Source organism: Sciurus carolinensis, chromosome X, assembly GCF_902686445.1.
Source record: "Sciurus carolinensis chromosome X, mSciCar1.2, whole genome shotgun sequence".
Taxonomy (NCBI): domain Eukaryota; kingdom Metazoa; phylum Chordata; class Mammalia; order Rodentia; family Sciuridae; genus Sciurus; species Sciurus carolinensis.
The window spans coordinates 44,196,871-44,214,197 of NC_062232.1; the positions used below are offsets into that span (position 1 = coordinate 44,196,871).

General features: G+C 37.8%; 1 protein-coding gene and 1 pseudogene across 2 annotated transcripts in view; both read right to left on the minus strand.

The window, feature by feature from the left end:
• Positions 1–17,327, minus strand: part of Fam120c (family with sequence similarity 120C) — a 109,038-nt gene that overhangs the window by 14,273 nt on the left and 77,438 nt on the right. For both annotated transcript variants that reach the window (XM_047535507.1, XM_047535506.1), the window contains exon 11: positions 1,410–1,524. In XM_047535507.1, coding sequence (XP_047391463.1) covers positions 1,410–1,524 — 115 coding nt within the window. The remainder of the gene's footprint in view (positions 1–1,409; positions 1,525–17,327) is intronic.
• LOC124972193 (60S ribosomal protein L27-like) lies at positions 10,115–14,625 on the minus strand (annotated as a pseudogene).

Sequence of the window (17,327 nt, forward strand, 5' to 3'; positions counted from 1 at the left end):
TGAGGCAGGGTCTTACTAATTTGCCCAGGTGGCCTTAAACTTATGAGCCTCCTGCCTCAGTCTTTGGAGTAGATAGGATTATAGGCATACACCAGTGTGCTGAACTTAAATTAAAATTTTACAAGTATTTTTCTTTTTTTGGTACAGGGGATTGAGCCCAGGGCCTCTTATATGTTAGGCAAGTGCTATACTTCTGAGCTACACCCCTACACCCAAGTTTTTTTTTGAGAAGAGGTCTCCTTGTGACCCAGTCTAGTCTCAAACTCCTTGGCTCAGGGGGATCCTCCTGCTCCCAGGTAACTGGGACTACAGGTATGCATCAATGTGCCCAGCTCAATTTTATAAATCTTATTGAATTTGATCTTCTAGTTTACCTTGGGGCCTTAAAGAAACATGGCTACTTAAGTCAGGAGTTGGGGTACCCTGCATTGGTAGGCAATATTTATTGAGTACTGTGTACTTAAAATATGCAAGAGACTGTTCTAAGTGTTTTACATGGATTACTTTACTTAATATCCTCACAATCCTACAAGTAAGGAAACTGAAGCTAGAGAGTTTAAGTAGCCTGTCCAAGGTCACACAGCTGGGAGGTTATGAAGCCAGAATTCAAACTGAAGGCAGCCTGCTTTGAGAGCTTAACTTTTATATTACCAATGCTTTACTGCCTTCAGTTACACGGTGAACTTATTTTCTTCCTCATGCTTTTCTATAATTCCCCCGAATACCCAGTATGTATTATTAAAAGGGGGTGGATATTTATTCAGAAACAAGCATGGATACCAGGGTAAGTCCCCTATTGTATTTCTTATAAGAGTCAGAGCTGGCCATTGTGGTGCACACCTGTAATCCCGGAAACTGAAAAGGCTGAGGCAGGAAGATCATATGTTCAAGGCCAGGTTCAGCAACTTAGTGACACCCTGTATCAAACAAACAAAAACTCTTTTTTTGGTACCAGGGATTGAACTCAGCAGTGCTTAATCACTGAGTGTCATCCCCAGCCCTTTTAAATTCTGTTTAGAGACAGAAGAGCTAAGTTGCTGAGGCTGGCTATGAACTTGTGATCCTCCTGCCTCAGCCTCTCAAGCCACTGGGATTACAAGTGTGCCTCTGTGCCTGGACAAAATGTTATTTTTTTTAAAAAAGAGACACATAGTCTATGGGCCATGATTTATTTGCCTTGTACAATATCCATCTTTATTATCCATTTTCATCCATCAATACTGAAGATAGTATATAGCAGGTATCTCTTGATTTTACTAATAGATTTTTGTACATCTGACTAAGGTAAGTCAATCACTTACCTGCAGAACTCATCCCCTGCCCCACCCCTGGTTCCAGGAGAAAAAGACCTACAATAGAGTCATGAACTTATAAGGGAAAAAAGTTAAATAAAGGTAGAATCAAATCACCTTGAGTTCTTGGAGTTGATCTGGTTCATAAAGTTGGGTAGACACTGCCTGTGCAAGGAAGGTGTCAAGCTCATGGCGATGCAGGATTCGGCCACCAGGCCACTGAACCATGTAGCTAGAAAATAAAAGTATTATTATTAGGCCACAAGACCTGATATATTATATTCATCACATAACCACTTATTAAGTTGAAACCTATTATGGACCAGACCCTAGGCTAGGTTTTGGCAATTTCAAAAGAATGAAGTAGAAGAATTTCTGCATTTGATCACACATAGTCTGGGTGGTACAGGAGATAGGCTTGTACATCAGCAATGACGGGACAGTGTGTTAAGTATCAAGAGAGAAAAACACACAGGGTTCTGAGAACACAGAAGAGTCTTATAACTCTAAGAATGAGGGAGAGCATCCTGAAAAAGTCAGCAGGAGCCGAGTTCCAAGGGGCCTATAGAATTTAGTGACACAAAAGTTAGAAAACGATGTTCTAGACTGACTGAAGAGTATGTGAAGGCATAGAAACACGAATTGCCAAAATGTACCTGTTCAATAGTGCTGTAGCTAAGCATGTTTGGAGTGATATTAACTGGTTTGGTGTTGATTGGCTCAGAGGGAAAGAGTCAAAAGGTGTGGATACCAGTTAGGAGGTGACTGAATCTGTGGCCAGAAAGGGACTGAACAAAGACACTGGAAGAAGAGAGGGAGTGAGCCAGGTGACAAACTCAAAAGTTATTAAGGAAATAAATCCATAGGACTCAATGGTGGATTTTTTAAAAAATTTGAAGTGCTGGTGATGAATCCCTGGGCTTTCCACATGCTAGGCAAGCTCTACCATGGAGCTACATCCATAGCCATTGGTCATGGGTTTTATGGGTAGGGAGTGAGAAGAAGGGAAGAGTCTAAGACTCCTAAACTTCCAGCTTGGGCATTTGGCTGGATGATATGGGGCCATTTTCTAAGATAGACAATCCACTAATTAAATAGGTACTCATGGACGAGTATTTGAATTGAATATTCATGAACTGAATATGTTTTACTGTTTTAGACACTAAGAATGCAGAGAGAGATAGAGAGGAAAAAATATACAAGTATTTGTTTCTTCAAGCCCAAACTATTATTCCTCTGAGCTCTGGGATGATTTTGGGATGGCAAAACATGCCAAAGAATCCTTTTTTTTTTTTTTAGCATACCAAGGATTCAACTCAGGGGCACTAGACCACTGAGCCACATTCTGAGCCCTATTTTTGTATTTTATATAGAAGCAGGGTCTCACTGAGTTGCTTGGTGCCTCACTTTTGCTGATGCTGGCTTTGAATTCATCTTCCTCCTGCCTCAGCCTCCCAAGCTGCTGGGATTACAGGTGTGCTGCACTATGACTGGTTATGACCTATTTTATATTTTTTGATGCTGTATTATTTAGCATGTAATCTGTAACTTACCTTTTATAAATATCAACTTATTTACAATGCTTTTTGCCTTGTATTGTATCTGCTATTAATGTAGTTTTTTTTTTGATTCTGTAATTCTTCAATTTAACTTTCACCATTCTTTTTTTTCTTAAATATTTTTTAGTTGTAGTTGGACACATTTTATTTAGTTTTATGTGGTGCTGAAGATTGAACCCAGTGACTCACATGTGCTAGGTGAGCATTCTATTGGCTGAGGCACAACCCCAGCCCAACTTTTACCATTCTTTCATTTTAAAAATTTTCATCTTAGTTTATTGGCAAGATGCAAAACACCAATAGAAGAAAATGAGCATGAATACAATTAAGTAGAAGACTGTTACCATCAAGCTGACATGTAAAATATACCTATATATATATATTTTGTGATGCTGGGGATTGAACCCAGGGCCTTGTGCACGCGAGGCAAGCACTCTACCAACTGAGCTTTATCCCCAGTCCCCAAATATGCCTATATTTAAAGTCACAGAAGATCTAATTAATGGAATAAATGTGGTTTAAATGCTTGGTTGATTTTGTCTAAAGAATACATATTCTTTTCAAGTACCCATGTGGGTTCCCATGAGGTCTAGGACCTTGCTTGTCTCTGTTTATTAACCCTAACTTAATACAAACTTGCTAGTATAGTACATGACATGGAGCAGGTGTTGGTAAATATTTATTGGAGGAGTGACTGAATGCAAAACAAATCAAACAAAAACCTCAACAAAAGCAAATCCTCCAAAGCAGAATTGTAATGGTATCATCTTAAATGCTATGTAAGAAAAGTGTGGGAAACAGGCAAGCTCACAGAACGTTTAATACAACTGAGATTATAGATTGTTCTGGGTACTCTAAGGAAAGTGACTGACTAAATGTACCTAGCAGAATCAGAGAAAGCTCCACAGAGGAGGAAACATTTAGTTTCCTAGGGACTGGGGCTTTTTGTTTGGTTTTTATCTATACTTTAATTTTAATTTGAAATCTGAAATGTCTCTTTAACCTTAATATAATGAAGGGCAGATTAAGTGCTCAATAAATATTTCTCAAACAATTGTGTCAATGTCAGGATAATCAGAAGGGAATCCTCAGATCCATCTTTGAGCCAGAACTTCCATTCAACAAGTATTGAATATATTAGGAGACAAAGAATATAAAGGCCAATGAATCAGAGGAGCATAGGACTTAAAAATGGGACAGTAGAAAATAATAATAGCTATTAAATACACTATCTTCTGAATTATATAATTCTGGTATTTTCTATGGCAAAACTGTACCATTACTTATTTCCCAAGAACTTCCTCAATTTCAAGGACAAGATGACATCTTTACTATTAGTAGTGGTTACATTATTAAACATACTATGTACAAGTATGACATTCTATTATTATATGTAGCACACTATAAATTACTCACACAAGAAACATTTAGTAAATGCATGATATTCTAAAAACCTTGCTAAGGACTTTAATGTTCATAGAATGTAGTAGAAATGAATAAAAACTTGGAAGTTAGCATCTTTGGCTCTAAAGGAGGTTCCACTATACTTTTTCTATGTGACTTTGAGCAACCGCCTTTAACCTGTAGGTGATTTAGTTTGCCCATCTCTAGAATGGAATAGTACCATCTGCATCTCAAAAGATTATAATAGAGAGGACAGTGACACAGGTGTGCCTACTCAGTAGTCTGAGGCAGGAGGATTCCAAGTTCAAGGCTAGCCTCAGCTACATAGAGAAATCTTTTCTCAAAATAAAAAATAAAAAGGCCTGGGGGTGTAGCTCAGTGGTAGAGTGCCCCTGGGTTCAATCCCAATATAGGCCTATTTGTTCTAATTTACATCCTAAGCCCCAGCAGTGTGTCAGCATGGATCGTTACTTTTTTTTATTATTGTAAACAAATGGGGTACAACTTATTTCTCTGGTTGTACATGACGTAGAGGCATGCCATTTGTGTAATCATCCATTTACATAGGGTAATGTTGTTTGATTCATTCTGTTATTTTTTCCTCCCCCCCACCCCTCCCACCCCTCTTTTCCTTCTATACAGTTCCTCCTTCCTCCATTCTTGCCTCCCTCCCACCTCCCTGGATCGTTACTTTTAATATTTGATGATTTAATATGCAAAATATTCTTTGATTGCTAATGTGAGGCTGCATCTTTTTTTCCCAAACTCTTATTTACTTCTGAAACTGGTCCATGTCTATCAGACATATTGGTTAATTTGCCTGTTCTTTTCCTTCTTCTCCGATAATCTAAATCCTTTTCATATAATAATGAGAGCTATTGGAACAAGAGGTGGACAACTAATCCGAGTCAAACCAATCCGTGGCTTGCCAATCAGTTTTGAGAATTTAAGCTAAGAGAAGCACAGATCCGTGAGGCAGACATGCAGAAAAAAAGTCACAGAGGCTCAAGTGAGAGTGGGCATCCTCAGACTCCTCTGACTTTCCAGGACAGTTTCTATGTGTACCACTTTTCTTATTTTTGGATCATGTTCAGAGATTGGGTTTTTAGGAAATGATTGAATCATGAGGGCTGTAATTTCAGCTCCTGGACTAAGTTTAGTGGACTAGTCCAGTTGAATAATTAAAAATTTGAGCTGGGCACAGTGCAGTGGCACACTCCTGTGATCTCAGCAGTTCAGGAGGCTGACAGGAAGATGGTGAGTTCAAAGCCAGCCTCTGCAATAGCTAGGAGCTAAGCAACTCAGTGAAACCCTGTCTCTAAATAAAATACAAAGTAGGGCTGGGGATGTGACTCAGTGGCCAAGTACCCCTAAGTTCAATTCCTGAAAAAAAGAATGGTTGTTGGTGATGATTGTCAGCAGGTAGGGAATGGCTGGAGGAAATAGGTTCTGAGTATATGACTTTGGGGACTGTATCTGTCCCTGGTCCTTTCCTTTCTCTTTCTGCTTCCTGGCTGTCATGAGCTGAGTAGTTTTCTTCTACCATGCCTTTCCACCATCAATGATGTTCTGCCTCATCACAGGCCCATAGCAATGCAGTCAGCCAATCATGGACTGAATTCAGTGAAACTGTGAGTCAAAATGAACTTTTTCTCAACGTTGTTCTTGTCAGGTATTTTGATTACAATAACAAAAAGATTAACAATAATATCATTTACCCTTTTGTACTTCTGGTTTCAAAGAAGACTTTTCTTTCCTCCTATAGTTTTATTTCACTATATATTCAAATTAGGAAAAAATTTTAGGACTGCAATTTTCCTCTTCACAGGCAAAAATCCATAAGGTTATGTTCTTTGATTATGTGATCAAAGAACAAATCCTACTACAAAGATGGAACAAAATCCAGACTTTCCCTTCTAGCTGGCCCTCAAACACCCACATCTACAAAAAAAGTTCTAAAGTATAGTTTGTAACCTTCAGGTGAGCATAAATAATTTTTATCTAGGCTTTCATCATCTGGCTTCTTATACAATGTATTGTGTTAGCACATTCCTCTAGGTTTTCATTGTTAAAAATGAAGGCTAAGAATATCTTACACCAATTAATTCTATACCAATATTTTATAAGTGTGCAGATATTTGCAAAGTGATACCTTTATCCCCCAAAATATATATCTGTGTATATATCTATATATGCATATGTGTGTGTGTGTGTGTGTACCTTTGAAGTGTGGATTCAAGTAAAAACACCTAGTAAGGGAAAAGGTTTAACAAGTAGGAACAGAAAACACTCCAAAAGTTTTAAGTTAGTCCAGTTCATTTCTTCCAAGCATTAAGAATTCATAGTATTTCTTTAGCTTTCAAATACTAGGCATGCAAATTAATATGAAACACTGCAAAAAAATCATCATAAATGAAGTTCACACACTTTTGTTACAAGTAGTCTTTTCTCCTACAAAAGGCTGTCAATGCTCTAAGCTTCACACAGCGAGTGATATAATCATCAAAAAAAAATTCTGCCATGCTTACTATAACATTTAATAATAGCAGTTAACACTCAACCTATAACCCATGATAACAATGGTTTGACTACTTCTTAAGCGCTACTGTGCCACTTCAGTCTTGGCTGATGGCCATGAAGTTCTGTTTTCAGGAATTAAGAGCTATTCAAAGCTCCCTGATTTATTGAATCCCATTTTTCCTCTGTAATCTCCATCCAACATGGCAATCACAATTCTACAGTTTTCCAAACTGAAGGGGGAATAAGCTCCACTAATTCCAGACTGTGTCCAACATTTCTGAAGATCTTCAGCATCCACTTTACCATCCTGTCCACCAATATAAGCGAAGTATAGGGTCATCGGCTGAAGAACAGCTGTCTGAATATGCTGGGTACCCAGAGTAACCACCAGGGAACGTGTTTGGACCTGTTCTTGGCACCTGCATTCCTGGCATCTGATCACCAAAATTTATAAAGGTTTCAGAGATCTTAGTCCATAGAGTGCATTCTTCTGGACCTGAGGTAAGGCAGAACATCTTGGTGAAAGGGTATGGCAGAGGAAAGCAGTTAGGGACATAGTACCAGGAAGCATTGAGTTAAAATGCCCTTATATAGAGAGAACATTAACACATGTCCTGCCCAAATATTTCCCTACATTCTCATTTGTCTTTTTAATTTGATGCATTTTGGCACAGATGCTGTCAGTTGTTTTTATTTTTGGGGGGTACCAGAGATGGAAACCAGGGGCACTTAACCACTGAGTCACATCCCCAGCCATAATTTTTATATTTTATTTAGAGACAGGGTCTTGCTGAGTTTCTTACTTGCAAACCTCCTGCCTCAGCCTCTGCAGCCTGAGATTAGAGGTATGCACCACAACGCCCAGCTGTAAGAGTTCTTTGTATGTTCTGGATAGGAGTTCTTAATCAGATGCAAGATTTGTAAATATTCCTCCAGTGTGTATCTTGTCTTCTCCTTCCTTCCTCCTTTGTGAGAGGGTCTTGCTATGTTGCCCAGGCTGGCTCTGAATTGCCTAGGGTTGAATTCATCCTCCTGCCTCAGTTTCCTGAATGCTGATAACATAGGTATATTTAGCTGTGCCTAGCAATGGTTTTCCTTTTTCAGTTTCATAATGGTGGCTTTTGAAATGCAAGTATGTTTTGTATTTTGATCAAATCCAACACAGATATATATATACATATAGGATTGCATTCTGGTTTTTTTTATCTAAGATCTTTGCCAAACTCCATACATTTTCCCATTGTTTTCTTCAATAAATTTTATAGTTTAAATGATTACATTTTGGTTTATGATCCACTGAGTAATTATTGTGTGCTGAGTAAAGTAAGGGTATAAATTAATTATTCAACATCATTGTTCAACATCATACTAAATTCAACAATGGAACACTGTAATTAGGGTTGCATATTGTTATAACCATTGTATAATCCTGATGAATACACTTTTATCACTATAAAAAGTTATTTGTTCATAGTAATATTACTTTTCTGAAAATCTATTATGTCTGTTATTAGTACAACCACTATAATTTTTATATGGTTATTGCATATATGGTACTTTTTTCAGTTTTTCCCTTTGAACCTATTTGTTTTTGAATCTAAAGTATTTCTCTTGTACACAGCATATCCAACCTTTTTAATCCAGTCTGAATGGAGTGCTTAATCTATTTCTTTTTATATAATTATTGATATGGTTAGATTTATAGGTCACATATCTTTTGTTACTCTTACTGTCTGTGCTAAAGAGATAGTCTATGATATAAAATACTAATTCTATGGTTGGTTTTTCACTACATTTTTAGTTATTTTCATTAGTGATTGCACTGTGGAACACTATATGTATCTTATTACACGCTACTTCAAATTAATACTAAATTATTTTCAGTAAAAACTTTGCTTCAATATTGTTCTCTTCCTCCAAAGTCATGCATATTTTTACCTTTATTCTAAAATTAACACATAATTATATATTAATAATTGTCTTAAATCAGTTAAATGCAAAAAACATGCTTATATACATGTATAATTACTTTTGTAGGTGGTAATTATTTATTCCTTTGGTGTCATTTCCTTTCAGTCTTAAAGGCATCATTTAATATTTCTTGTAAGACAAGTTGGTAGCAATAAATTCTCTTACTCTTTGGTTAGTTCTTTATTTATTTCACCTTATTTTTCTTCCATAACTTTAAATAAAATTAACATACCATACAATTCATGTATTAAAATTATACAATTCACAGGTTTGCAGAACTTTTGCCACTTTCTAATTTTAGACCATTGAAATTACCCCTAAAAAAAACCCCTATACAATAGCAAATACTCTATTTACTCCTCACCCAAACCCGTAGTAATTGCTAATCTGTACATGTTGATTTGCCTGTCCCAAACACTTCATATAAATAGAATCACATACAGTTTTTGTGATTGGTCTTTCATTTATCCTGATGTTATCCAGGTTCATCTCCATGCTATAGCATGACCCAACAGTTAATTTCATTTTATAAAAAATAATATTCCATTGCATGGGTATATGACATTTTGTTTACCCACTCATCAGTTTATGGACATTTAGTTATCTGCACTTTTGGTTACTATGAAAAACTCTATGAACATTTATAAACATGTTTTAGTGTAGACATATGTTCCTACTGGCAATGTATAAGGGATCCAATTTCTCCACCTCTGTGCCAACACTTGTTTGTCCTTTAGGTTTTCACCACTATAATGGGTGTTGACTAGTTTCTCATAGTGGTTTCGATTTGTACTTTCTTGTATTCTTTTTTTTTTTTTTTTTTTTTTTTTTGGGTGCTGGGGAATAGAACCCAGGACCTTGTGCTTGCAAGGCAAACACTCTACCGACTGAGCTATCTCCCCAGCCCCACGATTTGTACTTTCTTAATGATTAATGACATTGATCATCTCTTCATGTGCTTTTTGGACATTTGCATTTCTTTGGAGAAATGTTTATTCAAATATTTTGTCTGTAGGTAACAATTATGTACCATATTATCTCAAAAAGCTAGAAGGAGCCAAGCACAGTGACCCATGACTAATTCCAGCAGCTCAGGAAGCTGAGGCAGGAGGATCCAAAGTTCTAAGCCTGCCTTAGCAACTCACTGAGGTCCTAAGCAACTTAGTGAGACCCTGTCTCAAAACAAAAAAATGAAAAGTACTGGGAATGTGGCTCAGTGGTTAAGTGCCTCTGGGTTCAATTTCCAGTATCAAAAAAAAAAAAAAAAAAAAAAAAAAAAACCAGAATTTTGAATGTTTTCATCATTAAAAAATGAGATGTTTGAGTAGATATATACATTTAGCCTGATTTAAATATTATACAATTTACATAAATATCAAATGGTACACTATTAATATGTATAATTTTTGCTTTTATAAAATAAAAATTAGAAATTGAATTATCTTTCATTGAGTTCTAAAGAACTCTTTCTGGATACTAGGTCCTTATCAAATATGAAGTTTGCAAATATTTTCTCCCTTTATGGTAGCTGTGGTTTTATGTTGTGCTATTGCTTCTAGCAGTTTAAAAATCTGATCCAGTCCAATATATTTTTCCTTTTGTGACTTAAGTTTCTGGCATTATATTGTAGAAATCTAACCAACAGAATAAACTACATAAAAGATCATGTTCCATGCTTTTTCCTTTACAATATTTATGCCTTTTATTTCTTTTGTTCCAGGGATTTTAAAAAAATTTTTAGTGACTGAACAAAAGAACATTTAAAACTGCAGCTTCTGAAAGAACTATTTGTTCTTGCCCATCTTTGTACCCTTTTTCAAAATTAATCCTGGCCTCTGATCAGTTCTTGTGTTTAAGAACAGGATCCTCAAAGACACTTTTGTTGATGACGTATACATGTACTGGAACTGGGATTCAACCCAGGGGCACTGAGCCACATCCCCAGCCCTTTTTATTTTTTGAAACATGTTCTTGCTAAGTTGCTAAGGCTGGCTTTGAACTTGCAATCCCCCTGCTTCATCCTCCCAAACCACTGGAATTACAGATTTGTGCCACTGCACCTGGCTTTCAATGATAACTTTGCCCAAAAGGATATCCACAGGGTTCCTTGTAGACATGAAGTGATAGTAGTTCCAAACTTTTCTCAAAACTTGATCTTTGACTTGTAGGCAGTTTTCTTCTTGCCCATGGAAGCTGCCCCTTTTTGAGAATAGTGATCAATTCCAGCCACTAGAGAGCATGGCTATAAGGGCAGTCTGAAGTGCCACTGTCAACATTCTTCTTGATGGCTTTGTATACAGAGTAGTATCTGGCCAGGACCAGCTCCACCTTCTCGAGTTTCATGAAGTTGCCTATTTTGACAACAAACACTGGTGCCTACAATAGAAAGGCTCCTTTCTCTTAAGCTGGACAGAATTTCTACTATGTTTAATAGTAAGGGTGACAATGAACATCCTTGTCTTGTTTCCATTATTAAGAAGAAACTCTTGCCAGGTGTGGTGGCACCCGCCTTTAATCCAGCAACTCAGGAGGCTGAAGCAGGAGGATCATATGTTTGAGCCTCAGCAACTTTATGAGACCCTGAACAATTTAGTGAGACTTTCAAAATTTAAAAAATGAAAAGGGCTGGGGATGTAGCTCAGTGTAAAGCAACAGTACATTCTCCCTGCAAAAAATAAATAAATAAATAAATAAATAAATAAAATAAAATAAAGGATTAGAGAAACTTCTGTCAAAATGTAGAATGTTAGTTGTGGGGTTCTCATAGATGGCCTTTATCAAATGAGAAGGTTCCCTTCTGTTGTGTTTGTGTGTTTAACATGAAAGGGAATGGGATTTAGACAAATGTTTTACTGTCTATTGAAATCACCATATAATTTGTCTTTTATTCTGTAAATATGGTTTATTGATTTCTATGTTAAACAAATCTTACATTCCTGGGATGAATTTCATTTGGTCATGCTCTACAACCCTTTTTATACATTGCTCAATTTGGTTTCCTACTGTTTTGTTGAGAAGTTTTGCACCTACTACTCATAAGGACTATATTTCTATAATTTTGTGATGTCTGTCTTGTTTTGATTTCAAGTTAATACTTGCCAAATTGAACTGGCAAGTGTTCACCTTCATTTTTCACAAGAATTTGTAAAAGATTGGATATAATTCTTTAAATCCTTGGTAGAATTAATCAGTGAAGCCACCTGGGCCTGATCTTAACTTTGTAAGAAGTTTTTAATTACAAATTTAAGCTCTTTACTCATTATATTTCTGTTCAGATTTTGTTTCTTTTTCAATGGCAGTAATTTGTGATTTATTTTTTAGGAATTTGTCAATTCCATGTGCTACTTAATTTGTTGGCATATGGTTGTTCATAATATTCTCTTAAGCCAGTAGTAATGCCTCCCTCCCATTCCTTATTAGTAGTTTGTCTTCTTTTATTCAGTTGGTCACTCTAAGTAAAGGCATGTCAATTTTGTTAATTAAAAAAAACTTCTGGGTTTAGTTTTCTCTATTCTTTACTTTGTTTATATCCAATTTAGTGTTTACCTGTTGAACTACACTTCCAGTCTAATGTAATATGATTTCCTCTTTTGTTTTAATCTTTTTGAGCCTGGGTCTTGCTATATTGCCCAGACTGGTCCGGGACTCAAGCAATTCTCCTATATTAGTCTCTAGAGAAACTGGGACTACACAAATGCTAGTGTCTACCTGCTTTCTTGTGGGGAGGGGTTTAAAACTATTTCTAGTTTTATAAGATTAAGGAATGGAGGAAGAAGGGACTGTATAGAGGGAAAAGAGAGAGGGGAGGGGTGGGGGGGAAGGAAAAAATAATGGAGTGAATCAAACATCATTACCCTATGTAAATATATGATTATGCAAATGATATGCTGTTACTCCATGTACAAACAGAAACAATATGTATCCTATTTGTTTACAATAAAAATAAATTTTAAAAAAAAGTGTAAATGAGCACAGAATCCAAAAAGGGAAATGTACATGCAAAGAGGACTTCTTGGCACCTTCTGAAAAACTGGTGGAGAAACTTGAAAATCTAAGTACTTTGCAATTGTTTGAATGGTATCTTGGTAGATACTTGGTATTTTTCCATTTTTCATTTTTCTTTTTGTATTGAGCATAAATTTTTTAGATAAAATTCAATTACAGTCCAATACAGTTTACCTGAAAATATTTTATTTACTTTTTAAAATTGTCTAAAATACTCTTCCTGTAACCCCTTCAGTTGGGTTCCAACTTAGAAGTTTCTTTGCCAAAGATCAGGACAAGGTACAGAAGTGTCCAAATATGATCATGTAGGCAAATGTTTACTAAATCAGTATCTCAAAAGTTCTTTAAAATTGTGCAGTTGGATTGAATAAATAATTGTGCATTAAAAAAAAATTAAGGTATTTTTGCTTTTTTTTTTTTTTTTTGGTAGTAGTAGGGATTGAACCCAGAGGGTTTCTCTACTTCTTTTTTTTGGGTGCTGGGGATCGAACCCAGGGCCTTATGCTTACAAGGCAAGCACTCTACCGACTGAGCTATCTCCCCAACCCCTCTCTCTACTTCTGAGTCACAATTTCAGCCCTTTTTAAGACAGGGTCTTGCTAAGTTCCTCAGGCTGGCCTCAAACTAGCTATCTTCTTGACTCAGCCTCCTGAGTCACTGTGTCTTAAGACTAGGTTGTTAATTTCAGATCTTTCTCTATATCATAGGTACTGATAGCTATACATTTCTCTCCTAGCACTGCTTTAGGTGCATCTCATAAATTATCATTTTGTTCACATTCATCTCAGTATATTCTAATTTCTCTTGTGATTTCTCTGGCTTATTAGTTATGTAGGAGTGTGCTGTTCAATTCTGACATATTTATAAATCTTCCAAGTTTATTTTTGTTAATGATTTCTAACTTCATTTCGCTGTTAAATCATTTTAAATTCACCATGTCTTACTTTACTGCCTAAGAAGAACGTTTAACTTATGGTCTATCATGCAGAATAAACGCATATGCATGTGAAAAGAATGCATATTCTGCTACTGTTGGATGAAGTTTTCTATAGATGTTTGCTAGGACTACTTTATTGTACGGTTCAGATCTTTTATATCCTTGATCTTTTGCAGAATTTTTATTTTCATTTTTTCAAAGTGGAATATTGAATTCTCTCATTACCATTTTTGGTGATGGAACTTGAACCCAGGGCCTTGTACAAGCTAAGCATATGTTCCACAACTGAGCTACACCTCCAAACCCTGGTTATCAAATTGTCTATTTCTCTTTTTCTTTCTTTTATATGGTACTGGAGATTTAACCCAGGGGAAATTTACCACAAGGCCCCATCCCAGACCATTTTGGAGACAGGGTCTTGCTAAATTGCTTAAGGCCTCTCAAGTTGCTGAGACTGGCCTTGAATTTGTGATCCTCCTGCCTCAGCCTCCAAAGTTGGTGGGATTACAGGCATGTGCCACCACACCTGTCTCTCCTTTTATTTCTGTCACTTTTCATTTCAGGTATTTTGGGGCCCTATTGTTAAGTGCATATAATTGTTATCTTCCTGGCAAATTTAATCTTTTATCATTATACAATATGGGCTGGTTTAGATGTGAAATGTCCACAAAAAGCTATTGTGTTGAAGGCTTTGTCCCAAAGGCATGTGTTCAGAGGTGAGAACTTTAGAACGTGATTAGATCATTGATTGATTAATAATTAATGGACTACTGGGAGGTGGAAACTTAGGAGGTGGAGTGTAGTTGAAGGGAATGGGTTCTTGGGAGCAAGCCCTTGAAGGTTGTATGTTATCCCGTCTCCCTGCACACTTTTTCTTACTCTCTGCTTCCTGGCTGCCATGAGGTGAGCAGCTTTGTTCTACTGCCTGAAGAGACATGTTTAAGCAGCTCTAAGATGGCGGCTGGCATTGGGCCAAGAGGTGGCACATAATTAGTGTTAACATGGTGTGATCGCTCATGACCTTTTGCCTGATTGGTTGATATCTCTTCTGCTCTAGTGGTCAACACATGTTCCTCATTCTTTCTTGATTGGTACTGTGGTGTGTGCTCCAATCATGCTACTTAATCCTAAACTGACTGGCTGCCTTAGTGTATATAAGACATTCTCTTTGCCTGGAAGAAGATCGCAGAATGCAGGACTACGAACACACCTCCAGATCGCAGAATGAAGGACGCAGTACACGGGACGCACCACTAAGAAGCACCTCTGATAGCACGCAGCTCTAGCACACACCTCTAGGACACACCTCTGGCACGCACCTCTAGGATGCAGGATGCAGGACACACCTCTAAGAAGCAGCAGCAGAACTCTAAGAAATAGCTCCTCTGAAAGCATAGCCTCTCTGAAAGCGTAGTAAAAGCAAGCAAGCCTCTCTTCCTCTAACAGCAATCAAGCCTCTTTTCCTCTATAAACTAGCAAACAAGCAAGCAAGCAAGAAAGCAGCCCAGAAAAAGAGAAAAGTAGTTCATTCCGAGTCCACCTCGGATTCCTTCCCGCGGGATTGTTGCTGCAGGCGGCAACAAATGGTGGCCTGTACAGGGAAATCGGCACAGTGGGTAAACTGAGGAACCTCGCAGGAATAAGGCGTGGGAAAGTCATTCCCAGTCCGCCTCTGAGAATCGGCACGGTGGGTAAACTGAGGAACCTCGCAGGAATAGGGTGAGGGAAAGTAGGAACCTTGCGGGAGTCTCTGGCCAGAGTGGTTTAAGGCTGAGGGACAGTAGGAAGAAAGTGTCAGTCAAAGATCTAAATGACTAAAGGTCACAAAAGACACGACAGTGAAGGAAACCACTGCATGATCATATATTCAAACTCTAGCAGAAATAAGCCCAGGGTTTATAGAGGAAAGGCTGCTCAAGGTGCCACAATGGGAAAGAGAACAAAGTGAGAAATGGAAAACAATTACTCAGAAAACTTAAGAACAAGGGAAAAAGGTAGGGGAGAGTTACATCTAATACAAAGAACCCCAAAATTTGTGGAACCTGCCTGTATTTGAGGACCAAAATAGAGGTACCATCAACCATTAGAAAAACTTTAAAGAGGCAGTTATGACTGATTGGAAACAGCTATGCAGAGCAGTGTTATCTGGAGGACAATATCTGAATTGGAGAGCTCAGTGGCAGGAAATAGCTGTTGAAACTGCTTGTAGAAACACAGTAGCAAGGTTTCCTGGTAGAAATGTTGATATGCTAATAAGAGAAGGCCAATACGCTTCAATAGATACACAAAATCAATATGGAGCTTTAGAGGGGAACAATATCAGATCACGAATTCAGATGGTTCCTCGTCATAATCCTTTCTACCCATTCCTAATGCCCTGAATGTTTCTTCTAATGGTATTGCTGCAGTAGTTATTCACCAAGATACTATCATACATCTCAAAAATCGGCTCAATTGGTGGAAATGGAAGCAGCTGTTACAGCCCTTGTAAAGTTTAAGGAGCAACAAATGAATCGCTTTACTTATAGTAATTACATCACTTGGGCGATTCCCAGATTGGAGTAGGCTGGACCTGTGGCCCCTCATACTCCAGCATTCAAATTGTTTTTGCAGGTGCAGGGGTTTTTGTGGTAGCGTGGGAAGCCCTTGTTTGTTGGACATATTAGAGCTCACACCAACTTACCTGGTCCTTTACATGAGCGTAATCATGGGGCTGATTTGGCCACTCAGACGGTTTTCATCTTTTCCTCAGTAAAGCAAGCTGCTGGTTTTCATTCTGTGTAACTCACTTTCCAGTCCCTTATGTTGGTATCAATCCTAAAAGGCTTTTTGCCTAGTCACTTACGACAAATGGATGTTACACATGACCCCCGTTTCGGGAAACTTAGATTTATTCATGTGTCTGTTTGTGTTAGCATTTTACTGCACGTGTAAGATGTGCCTTCGCCAACAAAGGGATAAGATCATTGTAAAAAATGCACTTGCCGCCTTAGAAGCCGGAACTGCTTGGTTGTCTCAAATGGATGGCTGGTAGTCAGAGACGGGAAAGTCTCATGTGGCTGACATATCAACCTAAGACAGGAGCCAAGACGATAATATCAAGCTTCTTGGTAATCGGATAATGGGTAAGAATGTCAGTAAGACATATGGACGCCTAAGATGGGCACAGTCGATCCAGATGTAGTGATAGCCATCACACATCCATTAAAGTTTTCTTCACCTTTTAAACTAAAAAGGGGGAGATGCAGAGACATGTTTAAGTAGCTCTAAGATGGCGGCTGGCATTGGGCCAAGAGGTGGCACATAATTAGTGTTAACATGACCTTTTGCCTGATTGGTTGATGTCTCTTCTGCTCTAGTGGTCAACACATGTTCCTCATTCTTTCTTGATTGGTACGTGGTGCGTGCTCCAATCATGCTACTTAATCCTAAACTGACTGGCTGCCTTAGTGTATATAAGACATTCTCTTTGCCTGGAAGAAGATCGCAGAATGCAGGACTACGAACACACCTCCAGATCGCAGAATGAAGGACGCAGTACACGGGACGCACCACTAAGAAGCACCTTTAATAGCATGCACCTCTAGGACACAGGATGCAGGACACACCTCTAAGAAGAAGCAGCAGAACTCTAAGAAA